Below are 24,447 nucleotides of genomic sequence, written 5' to 3'. Positions count from 1 at the left end.
TTCCCCAGTTACTGCGTTAAATTCAGGTACCACTGAATCCATACTAATTTGGAAAACTAGTACTCAAACATTAAAACACAATCAAGCCTCGGTTCTCGTACGTCGCCATTTTTTCGAACAAATCGGTTTTCGAACGAAAATGTCGAAATTTTTTTGCTTCTGTTTTCAAACGAAAATCGGTACTCGAACGCCCCTGACGAAACCCGGAAGTAACATATTGCGCGCGGGCAGACCACCTGACCCACGACGCGCTTTGTTGTGAATTCCCATGCCGCCGAAAATGCCCGGACATAACATAATGCACACAGCGCAAGAAGTTCACCCACCCACGACGCGCTTTGTTATTGTCAATTCGAACGCACCCCGAAAAAACCTGGAAATAACTTAACTGACCCACCCACAGTACATTTTATTATTGTCAATTCAAACAACCCCTGAAAAAAAAAAAAAAAAAAAAAACAGAAGTGACATAACGCCCGCGGCACAACCAGCGCACTTTTGCTATTCTGTATAAAGCAGTTTCTGTACACAAACGTGTCCCGGTAGTGACTGTTGTTTTTCTTCTTATCGAGGACGACCTACCGTATTAACCCCCAATCATGGCACCAAAGAAGGCAAGTTGTTTGTTTATTCTGCACTTTTGTTAATAAAATTTGACAAGGCCGGGGGTCGAGTCGCTACTGATACGGCAATGCACTCCCAGCCTAGTGTACTTTACTACTAGAGCATACATTTTGAGCAAAAAATAAATATATTTCTTAAATTAGTTTATTATATAAAGATTTAAACTACACATGTATTTCTACTATGCAGTTTATTGTCAGGAAAAGCTAAAAAAAATGCTTTAAAAAGCCTAATTCGTTTAGGCTTAGAACGCATTATTTCTTTTTCCATTCATTGTAATGGGTGATCACTTCTTGAACGGTTTTCCAGAACGGATTGTGGTCGAGAACCGAGGCATCACTCGATAAAAGAAAACAGTGCCCTCTGCTGTTGAGTTTATACATGGAGAATTTCCCTTGTAGATGAATAAAGCATCGCTCCATCTATCCTCACAAGGGTGTGATCTATCAGCGCATTCTGTATGAAATCTGAAATATGAAGAATTGCGTGGCTGGCTGGGTCACCGTTACAACATTTCCTCTAACATCCGCGTGACAATATGGCTTCCCACGGGGGCCCTTTCTTTACCATCTCATAGAAACCCGCTTCAAAAGCTTGCCATCTGCATTTCGAGGAACTCTCCCCTGCATAGCCATTAAAAAAAAAAAAAAAAAAGTAGAAGCGCGACGTCTCGAAGGACAGCGTTCCGATTTCAGCCCCACTCGCCTGCATTACCGCGCGCTCATTGTAATTATAAGGGAGGAGTGTTGCCAAGCTAGCGCGCGGGATGCCAGGTGCACGCTAACCATCGGCGAGCACTTTTGAGACAACTCCGGTCTGCATGCAAACGCGCCATTAGTTCACTGCCTGCTTTTAGTCCTTTTTTTTTTTTTTTATTTTTGGAAGAAAGTGGAAGACTGCCGTGCTCCATTTTTTTAATTTTTTTTCCCTTCTTCCTAAGCCTTCTTAAAGGTTATGTGTCTGCCGTGTGAAATTGTATCCCAATACTGGCACTGCATCCTTGTGAGGGAGTCAGTCTTGTAAAATAGCTTTACTTAGCTCCTTTTTTTTTTTTTTTATTTTCCATGCTGGCTTTTTCCGAAGATAGCAAATGCACAAACGGCGTCCGTGATCGGATTAGCCGTTCGGCGAAATGATGTAACTCTTTGTCTCTCTTGTGTGACATGCAGGTTTCCGTCTCATGCTTTAAGTTCAGTGGTCACCACGTCAATATACGCATAATCCGCGGGCACAATGGCTGACAGCTCTCGTTAATCGCCCGCGTGCAGATCCTGCCCCCGATTCTTTGAGGAACGCCAGCCGTTTGAAATTTCTCAACTTTGCTCGTGTTCTTCCCGCAGTAAGATTGAAATTGCATGTGATGAGTGTGAAGTGTTTCCTTAAGCGTCCATTAAGAGCGCCAGGCGGCCGCTGCCAAGTTGCGGCTTCCGCATTTTTCAAATTTTTTTTTTTTTTTTGCACCTGCGGACATTTTCGCCTTACGTCTTCCCAAAGGTGCGTCGAGACAAAAAACAAAAAACACGGTAATTACGCAATTTATGACGGGGGAATCAGCGAAGGCATCTCCACAGATCACGCTTATTTACATTTTAATTATGACTATTACTTGTTTTTTTTCATTGTTTTTTTTTTTTTTTTTTTTTTAAATGCGGCTGCTACCAAACCAATTCCTCCCCTGCACGAGAAAGAAACGCACACACACAAAAAAGAAAATGTTTTCCACTGGCGCTTTAGATGCTTGTTTATCACTTTTAAATACCGTCATCTTTGCTGAAATCCCCTCTCAAAAGAACCTTTCACTTGCTGGAATAAATTCAAATTAAAATTTAAATCCCTCTTTGCATTTCTTCAGCCTTTTTTTTTTTTTTTTTTTTAAATAGCTGCCTCCTTTTTAGAAAGCTGTTTATGTAGTGATCTGCTCATAATCCAGTTTGTTTCTCAACAGCGAAAAAAAAAAAAAAAAAAGCACGCGCACAAACACACACACACACACACACGCGCGTGCGCACGCAGAAATCGTATTATCACTATCTTGGAGAGATGATGCCAGAAATCGGCGAGTATAAATGTCTGCGGATATTCAAGTTTTCAAAGTTGCCGGGCTTAAGGACGCAAAACCAAAGAATACTTTTATTTGACTTGATAAAGATCCAGGAGTACAAGGCGCTTTATTCGCACCCCTCCAGTAAATACTTGACATTTTTTTTACCCCCCCATCTCTGCGAAGATTATACGTTTTGTGTAATGTTGACACACGATTGAAAGATTAAACCCTCTATTGTCGTTCTAATCTGACGAAGAGGTCACCTTTCAGCAGCCAGCGGTATTACACACCCCAAAAAAATAAAAAATAACAAAACAATATCCAATCAGAAATGTAACATGGCAGACGTTTACATGCGGTGCCATTTTGAATAGAGTCCATTTAAGATGGCGTGCGAAGGAGGCCGACAGAGGGGAATGTTTAATTTGCGCGAGCGCGATTGCAAGTATTGTTTGGAAACAAATGACAATTGTGCGTCTGGAAAGTTGGGCAACGCGCAAACAAAAGCAAAATCAGTCGGCTGCCCACGTTAATCACTCCGTAAAAGCCAAGAAACTTCCTTGATAATCAGTTGCTTTGTTTGCTTCAAAGGGCGGGAGTTTACGCGCGCAATCACAAAATTGCAAATCATCCGCGTAGTGCGTACTCGAGGTGATTTTAGGCTACTTAAGCTACTCTTCACATTTGTCATAATGTTACAGTTAATACCGTGATTAGTCATATCCTATTCAATGTGATTATTTGTTGAATGCTTACTTTTCAAACGTAAATTCCATTCCGCGAAAGTGTTGATACGCACACGCACGTATTACGTTTGAACTCAAATAAATAAACAAACGCATTACTTTTTCAAAACTATGACTGAAACTGTATTCGACCAACTTATTCAATAGAATACGAGCGGGAGAGAAGATGCCAGAAGAGTGGAGGAAAAGTGTGCTAGTCCCCATTTTTAGGAACCAAGGCGATGATCAGAACTGTGGAAACTATACAGGAATAAAGATGACGAGCCACACAAGTTATGGGAAAGAGTAGTGGAGGCTAGACTCAGGACAGAAGTACTGTAAGTATCTGCGAGCGACAGTACGGTTTCATGCCTAGAAAGAGTACCACAGATGCATTATTTGCATTGAGGATGCTTGTGGAAAAGTACAGAGAAGGTCGGGAGGAGCTACATTGTGTCTTTGTGGATCTAGAGAAAGGCTATGACAGAGTACCAAGAGAGGAACTGTGGTACTGCATGCGCAAGTCCGGTGTGGCGGAGAAATATGTTAGAATAGTACAGGACATCTATGAGGGCAGCGAAACACCGGTGAGATGTGCCGTTGGTGTGTCAGAAGAATTAAAGGTGGTGGTGGGACTGCATCAGGGATCCGCGCTGAGCCCCTTCCTGTTTTTACTAATGGATAGGCTGTCAGATGAGGTGAGACTGGAATCCCCTTGGACAGATGATCTTCGCAGATGATATTGTGATCTGCAGTGCAAGCAGGGAACAGGCGGAGGAACAGTTAAGAAAGATGGAGGTACACACTGGAAAGGAAAGGAATGAAGATTAGCCGAAGTAAAACAGAATACATTTGCGTGAATGAGAGGGGCGGAGGGGGAAGGGTGAAGCTCCAGGGAGAAGAGATGGCGAGGGTGGATGACTTCAAGTACAATCCAGAGCAATGGTGAGTGTGGTAAGGAAGTGAAGAAGTGGGTCCAAGCGGGGTGGAACACTTGGCGGAAGGTCTCTGGTGGTCTATGTGACAGAAGAGTCTCCGCTCGGATGAAGGGCAAAATTTAGAAGACAGTGGTGAGGCCAGCCATGATGTACGGATTAGAGACGGTGGCACTGAAGAGAACTGGAGGTGGCGGAAATCAAGACGTTGAGGTTCTCGCTCGGAGTGAGCAGGTTGGATAGGATTAGAAATGAGCTCATTAGAGGGACAGCCAAAGTTGGATGTTTTGGGGACAAGGTTCAAGAGAACAGACCGGTGGTTTGGGCGTGTTCAGAGGCGAGAGAGCGAGTATATCGATAGGAGGGTGCTGCCGGGCAAAAGAGCGAGAGAGAGGAAGACCAAAGAAAAGGTGGATGGATGTTGTGAGGGAGGACATGAGGACAGTGTGTGTTAGAGAGGAGGATGCACGAAATGGGCTTAGATGGAAAAAGATGACACGCGCTGTGGCGAACCCTAGAATAAAGAATAGTCCAAGTTAGACTCTGGACAAAAGTGAGTATTTACGAGCTAAAGCGTGCCAAGAAGGTGTACCACAGATGCGGAAGTCAGAATATGCATTGTATCTTTATAGAGCTCGTGCACGTGACATCACCATTTTCACGGCGCCATATTGCCGGTCACCGCATTGGTGTCCCCTGCACTAACGCTAGCTCGAACGCTAACAGCGCCGGTTAAAATAAAAGTTACCGGTAAATATCACTGAGACACGCCAGTAACACAGCAGCAACAAACGAGCACAGCGCTAACGGCGCCGGTAAAAGTCCCTTCCTCGACACATGCATTCCACCGGTCTCATTCTTACATTTTCCGCTCGAGTGCCCCCTCGCGGCCGTTAGAAAAAAGTGCACAAATTAGCCGCATCGCCACATAAACCGTGTGGGGAAAAAAGTCACGGCTCGTAGGCGGGAAATTACGGTAAATGTTTGTCGAAGGGAACGCACAACTGCAAAGCAGCCCGTAACAAAAATGACTTTGGAGTCATCCTTTTCCCACAAAGAACATTTCAACAAATATGTATGTCACACCCACACTCTGTTTTTGCAAAAGCCTTTCTGGTGATAGCATGACCATGATTTTATCCGCAAAAGTTACATTTTATAGAGGAATTACTACATTGCATTTATATCTACGTTGTGCTTTTTCAAACTTGTTTAAAGCAACAACAACAAAAACATTAAAATGCCAGCTACGTACAGCTCCACAACTTCTTTTCGTTTTTTTCCGCTTTCTTGTGTATGTAATCTTGTGTACCTTTCATCCAAACCCGTCCGAGGTACATGAATAACGTCGGACTTGTTGGGCCGTATTGATGACAGTCGTGTTTATTAGTATCAATTTGCGAGCCCCCGCGGGACACGCGAGAGCGCCCCGGCAGTGCCTCCCCGTCACTTTTGTGTCTAGACACACGATTACGGCCACCAAGGTCATTACCCGCGTGCACATTAATACACACCTGTTACCATTGTCTCCCCCCCGTGCTGGTTTTTTTTTTTTTTTTTTTTTGGCCCAACATCTAAGCCGCTATCTGGCCTTTAAGAGGCGCGTCTGCTTTCATTGCGCTCGTGGCCGAGTAGAAAAAGACGGGCCGAGACCCCTGGAGACGCCTGATGACGTGCAGCCCGCCGCCCGCCCGATGGCAGCGAGTCGCCGGCCTGTGAACTGCGTCAGCCGGGCGTGTTTGTCTCGTGAGCGTTCGAGGGCAGCACAGAGCGAACGGCGGAGTTGAATGATGATGAATGATGATTTTTATTATCAGCGGCAAATTATCGGCTAATCAACATCTCTTGTGACCATTTTTTTTTTTAATTGAAAGGGAGCTCTTTGCAGAAATGCACTTCACGGGACGTATACATCATCAAAATATCATTGTGCCACCTGTCGCTAGGCAGGATTCGTACAGATGCAATGACATCACTGCCCCGAAGCTCGATGACGGGGGTGTCAAACTCATTTTAATCGCGGGCCACATTGTCGTTCCGGTTTCCCTCAGAGGGCCGTTATGACTGAACATATAGAAATCTTTAACCGCCTCATCATGTTTACACATGAACTAGTTTTGTGGACAGAAGTCAACTATTAGTGATGTTTGGTAAGATAAAAAAAAAAAAAAAAAAGCTTGTCGCATCTCAAGTGTTATCATTGATGATATGACAGTTTGACATTTGTGTACAGATTTGAACAAGAATCACGGAAGTTGACACACGTTTTACCTCCGCGGGCCACATAAAATCATGTGGCGGGCCGGATCTGCCCCCCGGGCCTTGAGTTTGACACCTGCACTCTATGAGAGAAATCTAAATAAATATAAAATATACATTTTTAAAAATGAGCCATGTTCCGATATAATTTATCTTATAATGAATGACTATTAAATCTGAATCTTTCCAAAATCAAAGGACAGGTGAAAAATACACCATCTGTATTAATATGAAATACAAAATGGGGGAAAACAGCACCTGCAGTTGCCACTTTAATTAGGAAGCATTAAGTTTGCAAAAGGTTTCTACTCGGCGTTAAGTACTGGTACATAGGCTTACACGCATTTAGCAAGTGTTCTCGACCACAATCTGTTCCAGAAAACAGTTCGAGAAGTGATTTGTTCTAAAACCGAATCGATGTTTCCCATTGCAGTGAATGGAAAAAGAAATAATGCGTTCCAAGCCTTAAAAAATTGGGCTTTTTAAAGTTTTTTTTTTTAGCTTTTCCTGACGATAAACTGCATAGTAGAAATACATGTGTAATTTAAATACTTTATAGAATAAAATATTTTAAGAAATATACTTATTTTTTGCTTATAATGTATGCTTTATTAGTAGAGTATGCTAGGCTGGGTGTGCATCTGTGTACAGAAGCTGCGTTATACAGAATAACAAAAGTGGGCTGGTTGCGCCTCGTGCATTATGTCATTTCCGTTATTTTTGGGGGGGAGGCATTCGAATTGATAGTAACAAAACGCTTCGTTTGTGTGTCAACTACTTCCGCCGCGCGCGATGTTGTTTCTGGGTTTTTTCGGGGGGCGTTCGAATAGACGATAACAAAACGCGTCGTGGGGGTGGGTCAGCTGCTTGCGCCACGCGCATGAAGTTATTTCCGGGTTTTTTCGGCGGCGTGGGAATTCACAACAAAGCGCGTCGTGGGTCTGCTGATATGTTATTTACGGGTTTTGTGGGTCGGGGGTGTTCGAATAGCGATTTTTGTCTGAAAACAGAAGCAAAAAAAAAAAAATTTCGAAATTTTCGTTCGAAAACCGATTTGTCTGAAAACAGGGACGTTCGAGAACCGAGGCTTTACTGTATTTTAATATTTGAGTACTACTTTTCCAAATTAGTATGTATTCAGTGGTACCGCAATTTAACACACTCATTGGAGAAGAGGTGGTCCATTAAATCCGACACTTTTTTTGTTGTCTAAAAATAACCAAAAGCAGACAGAATGAATATTAAAATGCTTTAAGATGTTTGAAAAGTTTGTTTTTATATCATCCAAACTTAACTTGATGGGGCATGAGAGGGGAATCTTGAGTTATGACTGGATTAGGGGTTAAATATAACATCCACAGCACTACCCGTACTGTACTTTGCTCCGCTGGATTTTAATTATTAGTTTTGGTCAGCTTTATGTGTCTGAATGTTTGGGGGGGAACAATTTGAGGTGCCCCCCTCCCCTTCCCAGATGAAGAGACGAGAAATAAACTGTCCTAATCGGAGCACCCGGGCCGCACTGCGAAGCGACGTGTCTTTTCCGAAGGTAGCAAACATTTGGCCAGCGAAGACTCGAAACGTTGCCGAAGTGTCTTCAAAGCGTGGCGGAGTCGACGTATCGCGAGGTTGCCGCCGGTCGCACATGAACGGGCCCAAAGGGGACGGCTGGGACGGGATCTAATTGTCGTTTTTAAGTGAGACAAAGTGACACGGCGTGGAGATAGCGATCCCCGTGAAAAGAAGAAGATCTCCTTTTCCGCTGACATTAACCTAAAGATAGAGTTGTGTGCGCGCGTGTGTGTGTGTCCCGCAGCCATATCACCAACATGTACTTATGTTGCCTTCTTTCTATTTGCATATGCAAATACACTCCCCCCCCCCACCCCCCACCAAGAATTAATTTCGTCCTTTTATGTCACTTTCTGTAGTGAACAGGCGGCATCAAGTGTGGCAACAATGCGGCTCGAAGACCACCGAGAAGACGCTTTTTGTGTCACATTAGCGCCGGCGTTGACGGCGGAAGATTAAGTCCAGTTTAATATAGATTTTGTACACATCTCGGCGATTCCACGGGGCCGCGGAAGCGCGCTTTGTTCGAGCGCGCGGGCTGCCACGCGACATTAGCCGCGTCGTTTTTCCGACGATTGCGGCATGCGCTGCGAAGTCGAACTTTATTTCGACACGTTCGTTCTGCGAACCGACGATTGCGACTGTTTTCGATTTTGGAAATACAGAAGGCCGTAAAGCAGCGCATTTAAAAAATATGCATGTAAAACAACCGGAAAAACATCGGCGTTTGCTATTCAGAAGTGTATTTGTACACATTAGAACATTGGTGAATAATCTGCGATGAGTATAAAATATGAAAGGCGACTAAGACTTTATAAACATTTGTTTTACAAATTAAGGACTACTCTGTATGAAATATAAAATCCACAAGGCAGCAAAACAGCGGCACTTGGTGTATGTACATTTATTTTGGACCGGCAGGTTTCGCAAATGATGACTACTCTGTATTAACTGTAAAACATGGAAGAGTAAGAGACAGCGCCATCTGCTGTTGAGAAGTTTAGTTGTGTGTACATGTTGATATTGCAAATGAGTTAAGGATTTGTATTAAGTATGAAATAAAAAAAAGACAGCAACATATTGCAATCTGCTCTTGTACACATTAATTTTGTAAAGTGATTACTACTCTTAATTATAAAATAGGAAAGATCCATCTGCCGTTGAGATAACTTTAGGGACCTTAATTTCACAAATTAATTATTACTAAATATGAAAGCCAGACAACCAGCACCATCTGCTGTTAAGACACCTTTTTACATATTTTTGCACGTTTTACTACTCTGTATTAACTATAAAATAAGAATAATACAGTCTTGTCATCTGCTGTTTAACAAGTTAATGCACTTTTTTTTTCTGTAAATGGATGACCACTATGTAATACTTGTGTAATACGCAAGACAAGAGAAACAAGTACCATAATTCAAAAAATGATGACATTTGCAAACATCTGATTTCAGCCATATTTTGCATAGTCTGCAATTGATATATCGTACAGTCTGAAGTAGCCTCGGATGTCACCACCGTCTTCACGAAGATACGCATGGACGTCGCGTGAAAATACGGCACCTTCCGAACAGAACTTGGTCTGCGACGGATATTTCTTTTTTGAGATATTTTAATGCAATTCCTTAAAGATAAAAAGTGATACAAGTTTCCAAACAAACTGCTGTGCTCAATCAACAACGGAGCCACATCTTGATGATTACATCAACCCGCGCTAGGCACAAGTTTGTAAAAGCGTTGTATTGGTTAAATGCAGTAGCACGTGTAAACAACACCGGAATGGATCACGTCAACAGTTGACCTGAGAATTTATATCGGAAAGATTTAATTCAGAATGGGGGGGAGGGGGGGGAATATGCACGTAAACACTTTAAACAACACGTGAACACAAATGGTGGAGCACCAAATGGAGACAGATAACATTCCAGTACTCACAGGCATATATTCTTTATCCTCTGAGAAGAACGACTGCTACTGCAGCTGAGACTGGCTCCATGTAAAGAATTTCCGTTTGTCGGCATTATACTGTACTAAATGGATGGATGGATAACTCTGAAAAGGATTTAAATGACAAATTAAACTTCAAAAGCAACAATTTAATCATGAGGAAACAAGAGAGAGTAATTCTCACGATTTTGATCAAAGTTTCAATGCATGATTAAAAAAATATAAATATGACGAGAGTGGGTGTGAGGACAGTGGAACTGCACATTTTGAAGCAAATTTTGAAACGGTTGACAAATTTTAGGGCACGGTGGTCCAGCTGGTAAAGCGTTGGCCTCACAGTTCTGAGGACCCGGGTTCAATCCCGGCCCCCGCCTGTGTGGAGTTTGCATGTTCTCCACGTGCCTGCGTGGGTTTCCTCCGGGCACTCCGGTTTCCTCCCACATCCCAAAAACATGCAACATCAATTGGTCAATTGGATTGTGAGTGCGGCTGTTTGTCTCCATGTGCCCTGCGATTGGCTGGCAACCACTTCGGGGTGTCCCCCACCTCCTTCCCGTTGACAGCTGGAATAAGCTCCAGCACTCCCCGTGAAATTCGTGAAGATAAGCGGCAAAAGAAAATGGATGGATGCATTATACTGCCCCTTTGTGGCCGAGGTGCGCACCTCAGAAGGAGCAGCAACATCCATTGAATTGAAGCAAAAAATGCGGCAACATTTGTTCAATTACATCATTACTATATGTATTATAAAGTGCAAACTTATTGCGCTAATTTCCTTAAAAAACTACTTTACAATTTTCTTTTTGGAAGACTCTGGAACAGATTAACAGGATTCCCATTCCATTTTCAATGCTCTCCTCCGTATTTAGTATAAAATAGTCTACCAAGGACTATTACGACAGCTTTTCGCGCGCCAATTTCTCGAAATAATTACTACTGCTGTAAATCTTAAAAGTGCAAGAGCGTAAAGAGCGTTCGCAACCGTTGAAACAAGTTTAAACGCATTTTTTGAATGCTCCGCTACTCTGTATTAAACATAAAATACAACCAACGGCAAAAGGGCGCCACCTGCTGTCGCCGGCAGGATATTTGCATGCATTCGTCCCGAGATGAAACCCGGCCGAACGTATATTTAGCACACGTCCGCGTGATTCAGCGGCCGCGGGCACTCTTTGTTTAGGGCCGGCGCATGACATTAGCCGGCATTGTTTTGCGGAAATTGCAGGGTGCGCCGCGCCGAGCGAGCCAGCGAGCGAAGTCCCGGCGCCGACCCCGCCGACCCCGCCGGTGCATTAGAAGAAGTGAGGCCGACGTATTTGTGTAGGTTTTGTCCGCGCGGGGAAGGCACGGCGCTCCGAAACAACGGGGCCGCCGCGGCGACACTTCACCGCGCTCGTGCATCATTTGCGGCCGAATGCAAAAAAAAAAAAAAAAAAAAAAGCTTTTAGACACAGATGTGACCCATTGTAATACCTTTCTAAATGCAATCAAACACTTTCTACAAACACGAGGCAGCACTTTTCAAAACGCGCACCCTTGTTTGACATGTAATTTTGTCCAACCCACTCCTCCATCAGCCCACTTTTTTTATTATTATTTTTCCCCCCTCTCTCCAAGGGGATGAAACAAGCGCAACAAAACATCAGTTTATGTTTTTATTCAGCTTTGCAATGAGATTTTTAGATTTTTTATTTATGTGTAATTCCCCCCCAAAACATGTGAACAGATGTTTGGAGCAAAAAAAAAAAAAAAAATGTGAATATTAGATTTTGTTGTCGAAGGCAATATGTCAGCGTCCCGTTGACACAAGTTGATTTGTCGTCCCGACGCTGGGGAAAATAATCCCGGCTTGTCGTCGTCCCCACGGCGACGCGGACGTTTGATAAGATGCTTTCGATAGGCGCCGCTTTGTCTCCTCTTCTTCGTCGCCTCCTTCTTCTTTTTTTTTTTGTCCCCTCCTTTTGTGCGTCTCCCCTGGACCAGGAACCGGAGGACAGTTGGCCATTAGACTTTCAAATGAGCCATTAAACAAGGTGACGATCAACTGCCAGACCCTTTAAGTAACAGTCGTACTGGTGCGTGGAGAAAACAAGTGGAAATATATTATGACTCCATATTGCGTTCTCACGTCGGTTCCCTCGAGACTCGAGCAGGCAGGAAGGGTGGGGGTGAGGGTGTGGGGTGGGGGGGGGTGACAAGCATATTTGGGTGGCCTCTTCCATCAGCTGGCTGAAAAGGAAAGCTGGGGGGTGGTTTTTTTTTTCCGTTCATTTTTTTTCCAAAGCCACAGCCACCCCCCACCCCTTTTTTTTGCCCCCCCCCACCCACACCCCCCTTGCCCTCAGGCTCCACCCAGAAGTGTGGTCGCCTTTTGTCATTGTAATCTGGCCGTGTTTGCTAAACGCCGCCACTGTTTACGCTCCGCCACGGGGGCTTGTATGAACAGGAGTCAGCGGGACGACGGGGGTGACATCACTTTTGCCGCAGGGGGCGGTGGGCATTTGTGATGTCTCAGGACCCCCATTTTATTAATCGGAGGGGGGGGGGGGGGAGCGCGGCCTACGGGGAGGAATTACACCCGGTGACTTGGTTGGGGGGGGCAAGGCAGCAGCAGTCAATACTAATCACTGAAAATAATTTCCAGGTTGCCTTTTCACTCGTTTCGTTGCTTTTCCATTTCAATGATGCCGGAGAAAGGAAACAGACTGACAGGTAGAGACATTTAAAAAGAAGGAGAAGAAGAACAGGGGGAGGGGGAGGATCTGGAGGGGGGGGGTGGAAATCAAATTAACGGACAAGGATTTCATATCGTCTATTTTTGTTGTTGCCGTAGCGATAAAGTCGCAGACATTGAAACTGGTCTGTTGAGCCATTGTTATCATCCCTGGCCATCTGCTGCCGAGGAGTGACATTCCCGCTCATTTGCATGATGAGTGATGTATGAGGAGGTTGGGAGGGCATATGCCGCGGTCTTATGACAAAGCCGGGGAAAGTTTTTCTTTTTTTTTTCTTTTTTTTGCCGTCTTTCTCGCCCCTCGTTAAATATCACGGGAAATGAGGCTAGGAAAATAAAGTAGTAAAACATTAGATAGAAATGTTAGCCTATCGCACATGAATTGGCGGTTCCAGCGTGCACGCATCCTCATTTGGGAGGGATGTTTTTTTTTCCCACTATGACACTAAACGCGTTTTCATTTTCTTAAAAAAAAAAAGTGGGAATAAGCTTACAATTTTTAGAAAAATATACGAAATACATGAACACACGAGTTTTTGCTGCCGCCGCTCGAGAACTCAAGTCAAGCCAGTACGAAGTCATTGGGAGCTTTAAAACTTAAATATCATGAGGGATTCTTTATTAATAACTCAAAATATATTTGTGGTTTGAACACATGCATGTTCTGATTTGGGAGAGAAGCTTTTCTTGAAAAACATGGAGCAAAAGTATTTTTCCCCCTTTGGAAAGCAAGGGAAATAAGAATACATTGTGAATTAGTGAAAAAATGAAATCCCTAACAAGAAAAATGATATTTTAAGTGTTGGAAGTGTTTGCTGCTTCTCGAACCCGAGCTCATGTCGGGGCACGCTCACGCTTCTGATGTCAAGTTTTAAAAGTTTTCTCCCCTTTGAATTGTAGCTGAGAAACAAGGGATGAGTAATGTTACTAAAACAAATATGTACAATTTTGCCCACGTGGCACAAATCTGCAGAAATCTGCGGCTCACACGCAATCTCAGGCATTTATTTTATGTTTCCTACTTTGAAAAAGATGGTTGGAAAATGCAAACTTGTGCCACAATTCCATCGTGACACAAATTGACAACCGAATCAGCCGAAAACAATAACTGCCTATTGAAAATTTCCGCATCATAATCCCAATGAAGTTGATGAGCGGCTAGCCAGCTAGCTAGCTAGAAATGAAGCAGCTGGTCCGAGGCAATGAGTATTTACAGCAGCAACGGGCGTAAAATCAACCATCCTTTGGCCACATTACAGCAAGGGATCCTGGTTAAAGTAAGCCATTTGAAACTAAAAACATTTGTTTTATTCCCCCAGTGGGAAGCGCGCGGGGGTACTTTCTTTCCAATTCAGGAGATAATTTCAAGACAATTACATTTTATTTATTGATTTATTTATTTTGGATTTTGACATTTTGGAAGATTCCGGTCAACAAGAATCGGGAATTAGAGAACGAATCTGAGCCCAAGTAATAGCCCGAGTCTTGTTATTGATAACTTTTTGTGCACAAATCTGCTGCTCGAGTGCAGGAAGTCGGTCGGACATATAGTATTGTATCATAACGCTATATACAGTATTACTGGTACAAAAGACAAAAGTAAAATGTAATCATGAATGTAAAATTTGGCCTGTGTTCCTTTTTTCACAGAGATCTGTTGCAAGAGCGCGTTCCAAATTTTGGAATTGTGCCGGTAGATTGGGAAGAAAGATGCTTTTGTAAAGTTTTTCTCTCCTCAAGCATTATGAGAAATAACAAAAAGCAGAAAATTTGTGTAAAAAAGTAACACGAAAATATTATCCAGTCTTCAATGATGAGCTTTTGCACAAAACTGCTGCTCGAGTGCAATTTTGCGACTGTTGTATTTGAATATGTTGTTTTTTTTAAAGGCTTTTAATCCAAAATAAAAAAAAACAAAAGGCATCTGAATTTGGAGGAATAATACAGAAAATAAAAGATGACTCTGGGTTGCATTTTCACACAATTCTTCAGCCCAAACGCGTTTAGATGCTCAAGCTCGTGCGCCCGATTTATTTATTTTTGTCGTCACATATCAGGTAGACAGTGAATTAGTCCCAAATAATCCGAAAATATCTGCCTGAGACCTGCGAGTGATACTTTTTTTTTTTTTTATTCTGTACAAATCTGCCGCTGGTGTGTGCTTGCAGGCTGTAGTCGAGGAGCGCTCGCGCATTTGCCTCCTTGTGTGCCTGTTTGTGGTTTTTTTTTTTTTTTTTTTGTGGCTGTGGGTGTAGAGCGAGGAGGAGGATGGAGGGGAGTTGAGGCAAGGGGGGGGCTGGGTCGAGGTGGGGGGAGGGCGGCTGTTGATGTGCAAATGTGCATCATGTTGAAGGGCTGTGAATGGGGAGGTGTGACGTAAAAAGAGACCCGAGCGCAGGTGCTTATCTCCAGGCTGTCAAAGGCACAGTATGTCATATTCCCGGGGACTACCTTTCAAAGCCGCAGCACCGGCGCCAAGCAGCACCGTCGCCGTCAGCACCGGCAGCACCGGCACACGGGGAGAAAATCAAACTTTTGGGATCGAGGCTCTAGGTTGGTTGCAAACTTCCTACGTCTCATTTCTCGCAGTTTTCGCCGTCGCGTCCGGCCGACGTTCGGCGTGCGGTGTAGCCCGAGCGAACGGGCCGGGATGGTCCAAACTTGTGGGGATCGCGTGTGCTCCTCAATGATATTTACGCGATGCTGACTAAAGTGGCGTTTGAGAGTTTTTTTTTTTTTTTTTTTTGCTGGAAAGCAAAGCGCTGGTCTCAGCCAGTTTGAGGGCAGATTAAACAGCTCAAAGTGTTTTGTGACCCATTTTTTTTTTTTTTTGATGTTTGGGATAGCATGAGATGGTGTAGATTAAAAATTCACCGGTTTGTTTCTGTGTATAAGCCCGTCTTAGAGGAACACATGTCGGCATTGTGCGCGCAGACAAAAGCGTTGTCGCGGCTCGCCTGTGGCTTTGACAGTGACAGCTGTACATACAAGACCGCTGAGCCTCGCTGCTGCACTTAAACATTGACTCTGTGTTCATATTTGCACAGCGTTTTTTATCGCATCCTCACTGTCCAAGATTTTTTTTTTTTTTAATTTTAAAAATGTGTTTTCTCGTGTCTTGGATTCATCGGGATCATATGCTTCTAGTCGGGACTTGGTGGCAAAAGTTTGTCAAACTAACACATTGCCGTTACACGTGGGCGTGCTTTGGAAGAGAGCTGAGCACTCGACGGTCTCTCCAGCGACTGTTGATTCAAGCGGGACGGACGCCGTTTTTAGAAAAGTTCATCATTGACCAGGCGGAGACAGACGTGCCGCGCATTGACGACTTCAAATGTCTGCTTGAACGGTTACAAAACGCTCTTTGTGTCCTCTTAAAAGAGCTCCAAATACAAATTCTCAATACAAGTGGGTACATTTTCCCTTAACAGTACTCTGAGATATTTTACCCAACGATAAATGAATTCATTCAGGCCCACAAAATAAAGTAACATTTCCCAACTCGTTCTGTCACTTTTCTGTCACATCATATTTTCATCTTGAAATCGAACAGTGGTTGTCTCTTAAGAATGAATTATTGCCTGTAAATTTTGTTTATTCATAGCTTGAGATTACAAGTTAATATAAAGCGAAAGGTGTTAAGTATACAAAAGTACACAGAACGAGTCTCCCCAACTTTAGTCGGGTCCTACAGATAACAGGAAACTCCTCCTCTTTACTTCAATTACACGATTGTTACAGAAGCTGTGTGTGTGTGTGTGTGTTGTAAAAGTGATAAGTTGGAGGCATTATTCTTCCCTTTGACCCCCCCCTCCTCGCCATCCCCCCCCCCCCCCACACCCACCCCAGCTCTTTAAAGTGCAGGCTGCTCGGTTGCTACCCAACGCATCCATGTGACCTGCGCTCGCCTACAGGAACTGTCCATGGTACCCAGCCAGGCAGCGAAATAAAAAAGGCCACAAACAGACACTTTTATGACCCCCCCCCCCTTTTAAAAATAGCACTGTTAAAGAGTTTCCTCTTACCCCACCCCCACCCCACTCCCCCTCCTAATAAAAAAAAAAAAATATCAGGGACATCGCGTTACCTGTCCCGACACGGCGCCGGCGCTCCAACTTTAGTTGGTTAATCCAGGAAAATGAATTATGTGGATTTAATTCGACGAGGTCTCCGAAATGATCCATCTGCTGTCGAGCAGCTGGCCGAAGGATAAATGTAATTAATGACTTAACTTTTGATCAGTATTCCGCAGAAAGAGTTGTTTGTGTGGTGGGGGGCGGGGGAGGGGGGGGGGAAACAAGGCGATAGTGTCATCGTGTGTGTTTCTTTGCTGAATTAATATCGACAAGATTTGACGTGTTTTACGCGGTATTCTCATGTACTGTACTACTGTATATTCATTAAAGTAGCACAACTTTGCTTTGAACAACATTGAGCAGCATTACAATAACATGATATATATCTTTATATATATATATATATATAATATATATTATTTAAAGTAACATCAGGTGTCTTTGGGATAATTCTTGATGCCATGAAATACTTTTTCTTGTTTGTAACAAACAAAAAAAACAATTTTAGTCATTGAGTATATATATATATATATATATATATATATATATATATATATATATATATATATATATATATATACATTAAGCATGTACTCAGTCGGTATAACTGTAGTACAATGGGAAAATATAATACAGGATATCATACAGTCTCATATATTGTAAAAAATATTTTAAAGTATTTTAATGATAATTAAAAGAATATATCTGTATTAAAAATGTATATGTTTGTAAAGGTGGTCCAGCCTATGAGGATTTGGAGGTCTTTGAATTAGTTTAGTCCACAGTCTTATGTGCGTCATTATGCATAATCACATGCAAGAAAATGAATGATTGGAGTGATATGGCAAAAAAAAAAGATGAAATCCATATTTCCCATTGCTTCACATCTTTTTTTTTTTAATTTGGGAGGGGGGGGGGGGCTAAATATACATCCCAATGTACCTCGACGGCGGCGTACCTCATTGGCCGCGCTCCGGCTCCGTTGGCCTAACTATAAAGCATCTGCTTATACCCTTGTGGGCTGGGAAGAATTAGGATTTATGAATTTATTTCCTCTGTTGTATTGTTTAAACAGCTTTGGTTTAGTTTTGATCCCTTCCTCTCGCCTTTGAGGCCGTTCCACGGTGTCAGCTGTTGACTGATAGTAAGAGAACTGCCTCACAGTGTGAATGAAAGAAAACTAGCGGTTGGTAAACACTGATAAGGGATAAATAGAAAGCGGTCAGGCAGAGATAGTTCTGTGGGAGCCCAGATTGTGTGCGGTCTGTTAAAATGAGATTCGGAGCCTGTCCCTTTTTTTTTTTTTTTTATTCTCGCCTTGCCCCCCCATTTCCCTCCCCCCCCCTCCCCGGTGCGCCGTTTGTCTGGAAAATCTCCAGTGACCCGGCTCGCCAATCCCAGGCTGCGCCATTCTCTCTTCTTCTATTTGTTTTCTCTCCCAACGAGGGTCAAGTTGGCCAATAGACACGTCCCCGATGCTGCTTATGGACAGCTGTCATGACTTCAAGTGCTTACGCTCGTTACATTTTGGGTGTGTATGCCCCCCCCCCCCCCAGCAGAACCACCAGAAATAACTTGTAAAGTCATATCATTGAGGTATATGCACGGGCTTCATTAAATATGAACACGAGGAGTGACCGAGGCAAAACATTTTTCAGACACTGTGTAGTATCCGTGCACGCTACTACACTTTTGGTAAAAGAATCAGAAAATGTAAGATGACTACTTTTGAGAACTGTTCTTCGCTAAGTTTGACTGTGAAGAGTGCTCGGGGCATGTTATGTCATATTTTAGGCTGTATTTTTCAGATATTGCATGATCCATTTTTTTACAGCAGGGTCTCTTTAGCAAGAAAATGTACAACTTTTTCTAAAAGCTTTTGATCAAATTCAAGATCTTCGCTTCATTAAATGTAACCAGTCGGAGCGATTGGGCCGGACGGGTTCAAATTTTACGACCTCGCATCCGTAAAATGTCACCGCGAAAAGCGGGAGCGCAAATTTCCGGATGAAACATTTTGACAACAATTAAGGAAGTAAAATGATGTTTTGGAGGTATTTTGGAACAAATTGAAGATGTCTTGTATTCAAGTGCAATATTTTTCCACACTAGTTTTTTTTTTAATGACAGGTTTTAGCAAGCCAATTAAAATAAAAAATCTCTACTTTACTAAATGTGACCAATAGAAATAGGCCATGTGGATTTTTCTGAAGTTTTTTTCATACTCTGAATGGAACTTTTTTTTTTTTTTTTTACCGCAGATTTAAGGATACCGCATTTAAGTCTCATGAATATTTTTTTGATCAAATCTAAGATTTGTTAAATATGATGAGCGGAGGGAGGAAGAATATTTTGCAATTGCAGTATACACTACTTTGTAAAATGACATTTATCGATACAATCCATACTCAAGGATAATTAGGACCTTCATTTTTGTAAAATCAAAACTAAGACTATTGAGTGATACAGTGAACCATGAATGAATGAAACACTTTTATCTCTGTTTGTTTGTTTTTTTTGTTTTGTTTCAAATGATAATATCTGTAAAGTTGTGAGCTGGCCCTCCGTCCACGCGATCTCATATGCGACTGCGATGTTACTGACACACACCAAAGTAATTGTTCTTTTCAGGTGCAGTCTCTTCTCATCCCTGTAGTCATCTGTTTTTTTTTTCCGGTGACAATGTCTGTCTGTGTGTGTGTGTGTATATGCGTGATGAAAAGACCTTTCCTTGAGGAGCGCCGTGTGGTGTATTTACGCAGAACATAATTCAGCCCATTGTAGCCCAGCAGCTAATGAGATTGGTTGTTAAGTGAATGACACAAAGGCTAAAATAAATAAATAAATAAATAAATAAATAAATAAAGGGGGTTGGTGTTTCGGGTGGCGGTCGCACGCACACACACGCACACACACACACACACACACACACACACACACACACACGCTCACAGCTGCGTGGTGGACGAGTCCACCCCGTCGCTATCCTTGCGCTCCGTCTCTCGCGGCGTGTCACCGTGAGCTGCGAAACCCGAAAAAAAAAACAAAAAAACAAAAAAAGGCTCGGGAAAAAGGGGTAAGTTAAGCTCGCCGTTCAGACGCTTGAGCGCTCGCGGGTGTTTGAGTGGCGGATTGAAGTCGATCGTTGGGGGGGGGGCGTGGGGGGGGGCGGAAGGAGGGGGGGGGGGGGTCACCGTCAGTCACGCTCACTAGAGAACTTGGAGAGATTTGCAGGTAGTCTCCAGTGCTACCAGCGTTTGCATTCGAGGTACGCGTTTGGCAAAGTTTCGTCTTGTTGGTTCTTCGCTTATGTCTCAACGTCGAAACATTTTGTTGAGTTTACGGCTGCGCGATCGCATTTGGTATCGGGCCAATGCCAAGTGAATGCAGGGCCTGTATCAATACCAGGTCAACTTGCTAAATCTGTTTTGGATTTTCACGACATGAAGTGTTTTTGTCATTTTCTTCATCAGCTAAGACTCAGTCTAGTTTGGCCAGAGTGTATAGTTGAGTAGGATCACGTTAAAAACTGCCAAAACACTAAGATCTCGTTCCCTTGCGATGCTAATGAGGACAAGCCCGACGCAGTGCGTGCAAAACTGATGAAAGGCTGAATACGAAACAATCATAACACAAAATCCTGGCCTATGTTTGACAAAATCTCGGGTGCGAAGTATCCCTCTCATTACACCGGTTTTGCTGTGATGGACGCGCTCGCCGCTGAGTTTTGTTTTCGGTGGCGGCGGCGAGGCGAGGATGGCCGCGTTACAGAACCTAAAGTGCATTAGCTTATCGTGCTCGGCTGTGGCACCGGAAAGTGGGTTAAAGTCCATTGTGTATAGTAAAGCCTGGACTTAAGTCAAATTTACATTTTGTTCAAGATTACTACTTTTTATTGATGCCCATAATCATATTCATGGACCATCTGCTGATTTTGGCAAGCGTGGATCAAACTCGCCCAAAAAGCATCCCCGCTAACCTTTTAAGTACAAAATAGTCTGGCTTAACCGTGCGGGCCCAGAACTGCGCATTTGTGTGTACGCGGGAGAGATTGTTTGGATATTGGCCGCTCATGCCATATTTTATTTTATCGTGATCTTCTTATCAAGATCGCCTCCCCGTCGACGTCGGAAGGAATCCGTTTATTGCCGTCGCCACGGCGACGAAGCGATGACGTCAAAACCCGAAGGCTCCGGGAGTGACGTCGACAAACTTGGCGATTTTTTTTTATTTTTGATTTTTTTGGGGTCATATCTTTTGTTTTCCGACGTCCGGGCTCATTCTCCGGATGTGCGCGCGCCACACGCGAAATAGCAAACTCACCAGTGGGCATCCTTTGCCGCGTCAAATACTTATGTTCGACTCATTCCAAACAAAGCTTACGCAGATTGAGAATTCATATGCCAGAGGTAAATCCGAGTTAACACGGATTTATACTGGCATGAGTTAAAGGACTAGAGTTTGTAATCCAGGTGGCCAAGGGATTTTAGCGTACAGTGGCAAAAATCACTTAAAACTCTCCCACTCCCAGCCCCAAAGCCCCCCACCCCACCCGTCCACGTTCTGAGCCACTCGGCTCAGCGAGCAGACGGATCGTCAACCGATTGATGACCGCATAACTTTGTCGGCGTGTGTGACATTCATCGTACTTGGATGCTGATGTACTTGCTCCTTATGTTTATTGAAGTCTTTGGAAAGGTTGTACACATGCTGTCAACTTCCATCTCTGCTATATAGAAAATATTATCATTAGATGCTTTATAGTCTGGTTAATAGACAATCTATGATTATGGGCAAGTACTGAACAATAATGGATCAAATAGTGTGCGTCCGTGCGTCTTGTTTAGCCACCGATGTGGGGACCAATATTTATTATTTTTGTGAAAGCCCTTTCCAGGCAAGGGTTGCGAAATTTGCAACAGGTTTAATATACTCGAAAATTTTAAGTCCAGAGTATCATTTTCAGAAATTATCAGATTTGTCTCTCTGCAAAATTTTTATTTGGTCCAGAGAGGGTTAAACGTAAGCAAAAAGTTGTAAACTGCAGTCACTCACATTTGAAAAATGTACGGGGTGTGGTCAGTCATGCCCGCAGATATAAAGTTGCGGGTGTGATTAGGGATGGAATCTCAAGACCTTTAAATGACTTACTGGATTAATATAACATAACTGGAAATCAAAAATAAAATACATAACTAAAATAGAAAACTAAAATTTCAAACTCAGAAATGATCATTTCCAATTTCAACTAATATTAGTAGAACGTGATATAAAACGCTGTTTAAAATTTTTCATCAGTAAAAATTCTTGATGTGACCAACTTTATCTGAAGAAAAGTTAAACGCACTGGCCTGTCAAGGAATAAACACGAAAGGTCGATACCCGCAATGTTTTTGAAAATGCTGACATAATCGGCGTTCGTGGATACATTGGAACAAACATTCCTGTCCGGCAATCGTGATGTATTGTCATGGGGGTGGGGAAGGGCACGCATCGTCGCGATTGCCGTAAATCGGAGGCCGGCTTGCTAGAACGCGCCTTTATGTGCATGCGCTCGACGTATTGGCCACACCTGAATCGAGCGACGAGGTGGATGATAGTCTAACGTCTTTTTTTTTTGGGGGGGGGGGGGGTCACGCCATCACCCCTGGTGTAACTGAATTTCTTTTGATATGGCTCAGGATGTTGACGGCTTTTGACGTAAATGCGCTCGCAGTACGTGAAGCAGCTCTGAACACGCGCTTTCGGCCTAACTTCCATACATGCTCAGTACGGTTAACTTGCATTTCCTGTTTCCGGGTGAATACTGATTGTTTAGGAGCAGGCTTGTTTAGTTAACAACGTTTATGAAATAAACTCGTAAATTAATGTCAAGACTACACAAAATAAGCGACGTCTTTCATTATCTATTTTTTCTACTCGTAGCAAATTTTACACGCGTGATTTTTTTTTGTGCTCGACTGTGCAGATTTGCGAGCCCGAATGCACGCAAACGCAGTCGCGCTTGTCAAATGTGAGTGACTGAAACTGGTACGTTTTATAGGGACGATAGGGTTGTATCCGGGCTTTCGTCAAACCCAAAGCTGCGTGTTTTTTTTTTCTTCCTTGAATGTGGGAACCCACATTTCTTGAACATAACTTTTGGAGACGTAAGACATAAACTGGTCCTTTCTAGAGTGATTTATATCATAGTGTGGTTTGTCAATTTTTGAGGTTGAGGATTGATTAATCTTGTATCCTTGATTGCGGTCAAAGCCTGTGGTGAGTGTGTGTTCATGTTTTCCCTCAAACGTGGGGACATAGTTTTTCCAGACTCTTGGGGGTGGGGGGGGGGCAAAAGACGTAAACTGGTCGAGTTTTGTTTTTTTTTTTTTTTAAATAACTTTTGGGGTACATTTTTTTTAAGTGAAGAGTCTTTATAGCTCGAGTTATATCAAAGTTTGAGGTTGCAAGTGGAATTATTTGGGTGCGATATCGAGCGTTGCACCCTGTATCATGTTTTTCTGGAATGTAAGAACCCATGTTTGGGATGTAAAATTTGGAACAAGATATCAGCTGGTATATTTTAGGGTTATTTATCTTGTAGTTTGGTTACTATCAAAGTTTAAAGGTTGTGGGTGGGGTTCAGTGCTGTCAGGGGTTCTAGTTAAACCATGAGGTGTTTCGTATCTTCTTGTTTTTCATAACTTGTAGTTTTCATGTGATTTTTAGGCACAAAATAGATTCACTGGAACATTTTAAGCTGAAGGGTCTTTGGACTTTGGATTGTATCAAAGGCAACGTGAGTGGCCCCAATTTTAAGAGGCAGTGGTACATGAAAGTTGTGGCAGTTGTGGTCAGGCAGACTTGTTAGCTTTGGCAAGTAGCAACTAGCTAGGCAAAAAGCACGCTTTTTGAGGGTCTGTTTTTATAAAGTGTGTGAGCAGTTCACAAAAATGTTAGTTTAGCTCAGATGTGTTAGCTTTAGCCTAGCACAAGTAGCTGCTAAGCTCAGATCCGGCTCAAATACGAATGTGTGCGGATCGGATGTACACGCGTGTTTCTTGTTTTTGCAATTTGGGACAGATGATTTATTGTTCTTCCTTTTAGGGATGAAAAGTAAAACGCCCAACCTGCTGCATTTTTATGTGATTATGAAATAATGAAGCTGCATTTTGGACAACCTAACGGTAGAGACCTTTTGGCAGTGAAAAGTTTGAAAAATATGATCTATAACAACTGCCAAAAATGAAAATACTGATAGCAGTCAAATTTCATTGATTTTCAAAACAAAAGTGGGCCCTCAACACATTGATGTTGCCATTGTTAGCTTTAGCATAAAGCAAGTAGCTTTTTTAGATATGGTTAAAGTCAAACCATAAGCTAAGTTGTTACTGGGGGGGAGGGGGGGGAGAATAATTTTTGAGAGCGTTTTAGGGACAAAAACAACACAAGCTGATATATTTTACAGCAAATGTGTTTGTGGTTTTCCCTACAATTTGGTCAAACACACTTTTATGTGATGTTTGGGAAACCTGAAATTTGTACA

The 24,447-nt window shown here is 42.9% G+C and overlaps 1 protein-coding gene and 1 long non-coding RNA gene across 2 annotated transcripts in view; one reads left to right on the top strand and one right to left on the bottom strand.

Annotated features, from left to right (window-relative positions):
- Positions 1 to 11,953: 11,953 nt before the first annotated feature.
- The window catches only part of LOC133511332 (uncharacterized), a 55,633-nt gene continuing 43,139 nt past the window's right edge, over positions 11,954 to 24,447 (bottom strand). Inside the window, exon 3 of the long non-coding RNA XR_009797875.1 lies at positions 11,954 to 12,083. This is a non-coding gene — a long non-coding RNA (uncharacterized LOC133511332). The remainder of the gene's footprint in view (positions 12,084 to 24,447) is intronic.
- Positions 15,162 to 24,447, top strand: part of st18 (ST18 C2H2C-type zinc finger transcription factor) — a 52,665-nt gene continuing 43,379 nt past the window's right edge. The window contains 1 exon segment of the mRNA XM_061840140.1: positions 15,162 to 15,396. Coding sequence (XP_061696124.1) covers positions 15,273 to 15,396 — 124 coding nt within the window. The 5' untranslated portion in view covers positions 15,162 to 15,272.

The sequence above is a fragment of the Syngnathoides biaculeatus genome, chromosome 13 (assembly GCF_019802595.1).
Source record: "Syngnathoides biaculeatus isolate LvHL_M chromosome 13, ASM1980259v1, whole genome shotgun sequence".
Taxonomy (NCBI): domain Eukaryota; kingdom Metazoa; phylum Chordata; class Actinopteri; order Syngnathiformes; family Syngnathidae; genus Syngnathoides; species Syngnathoides biaculeatus.
Note: the sequence above shows the minus strand (reverse complement) of the source record. Positions and strands in the feature narration are given on the sequence as shown.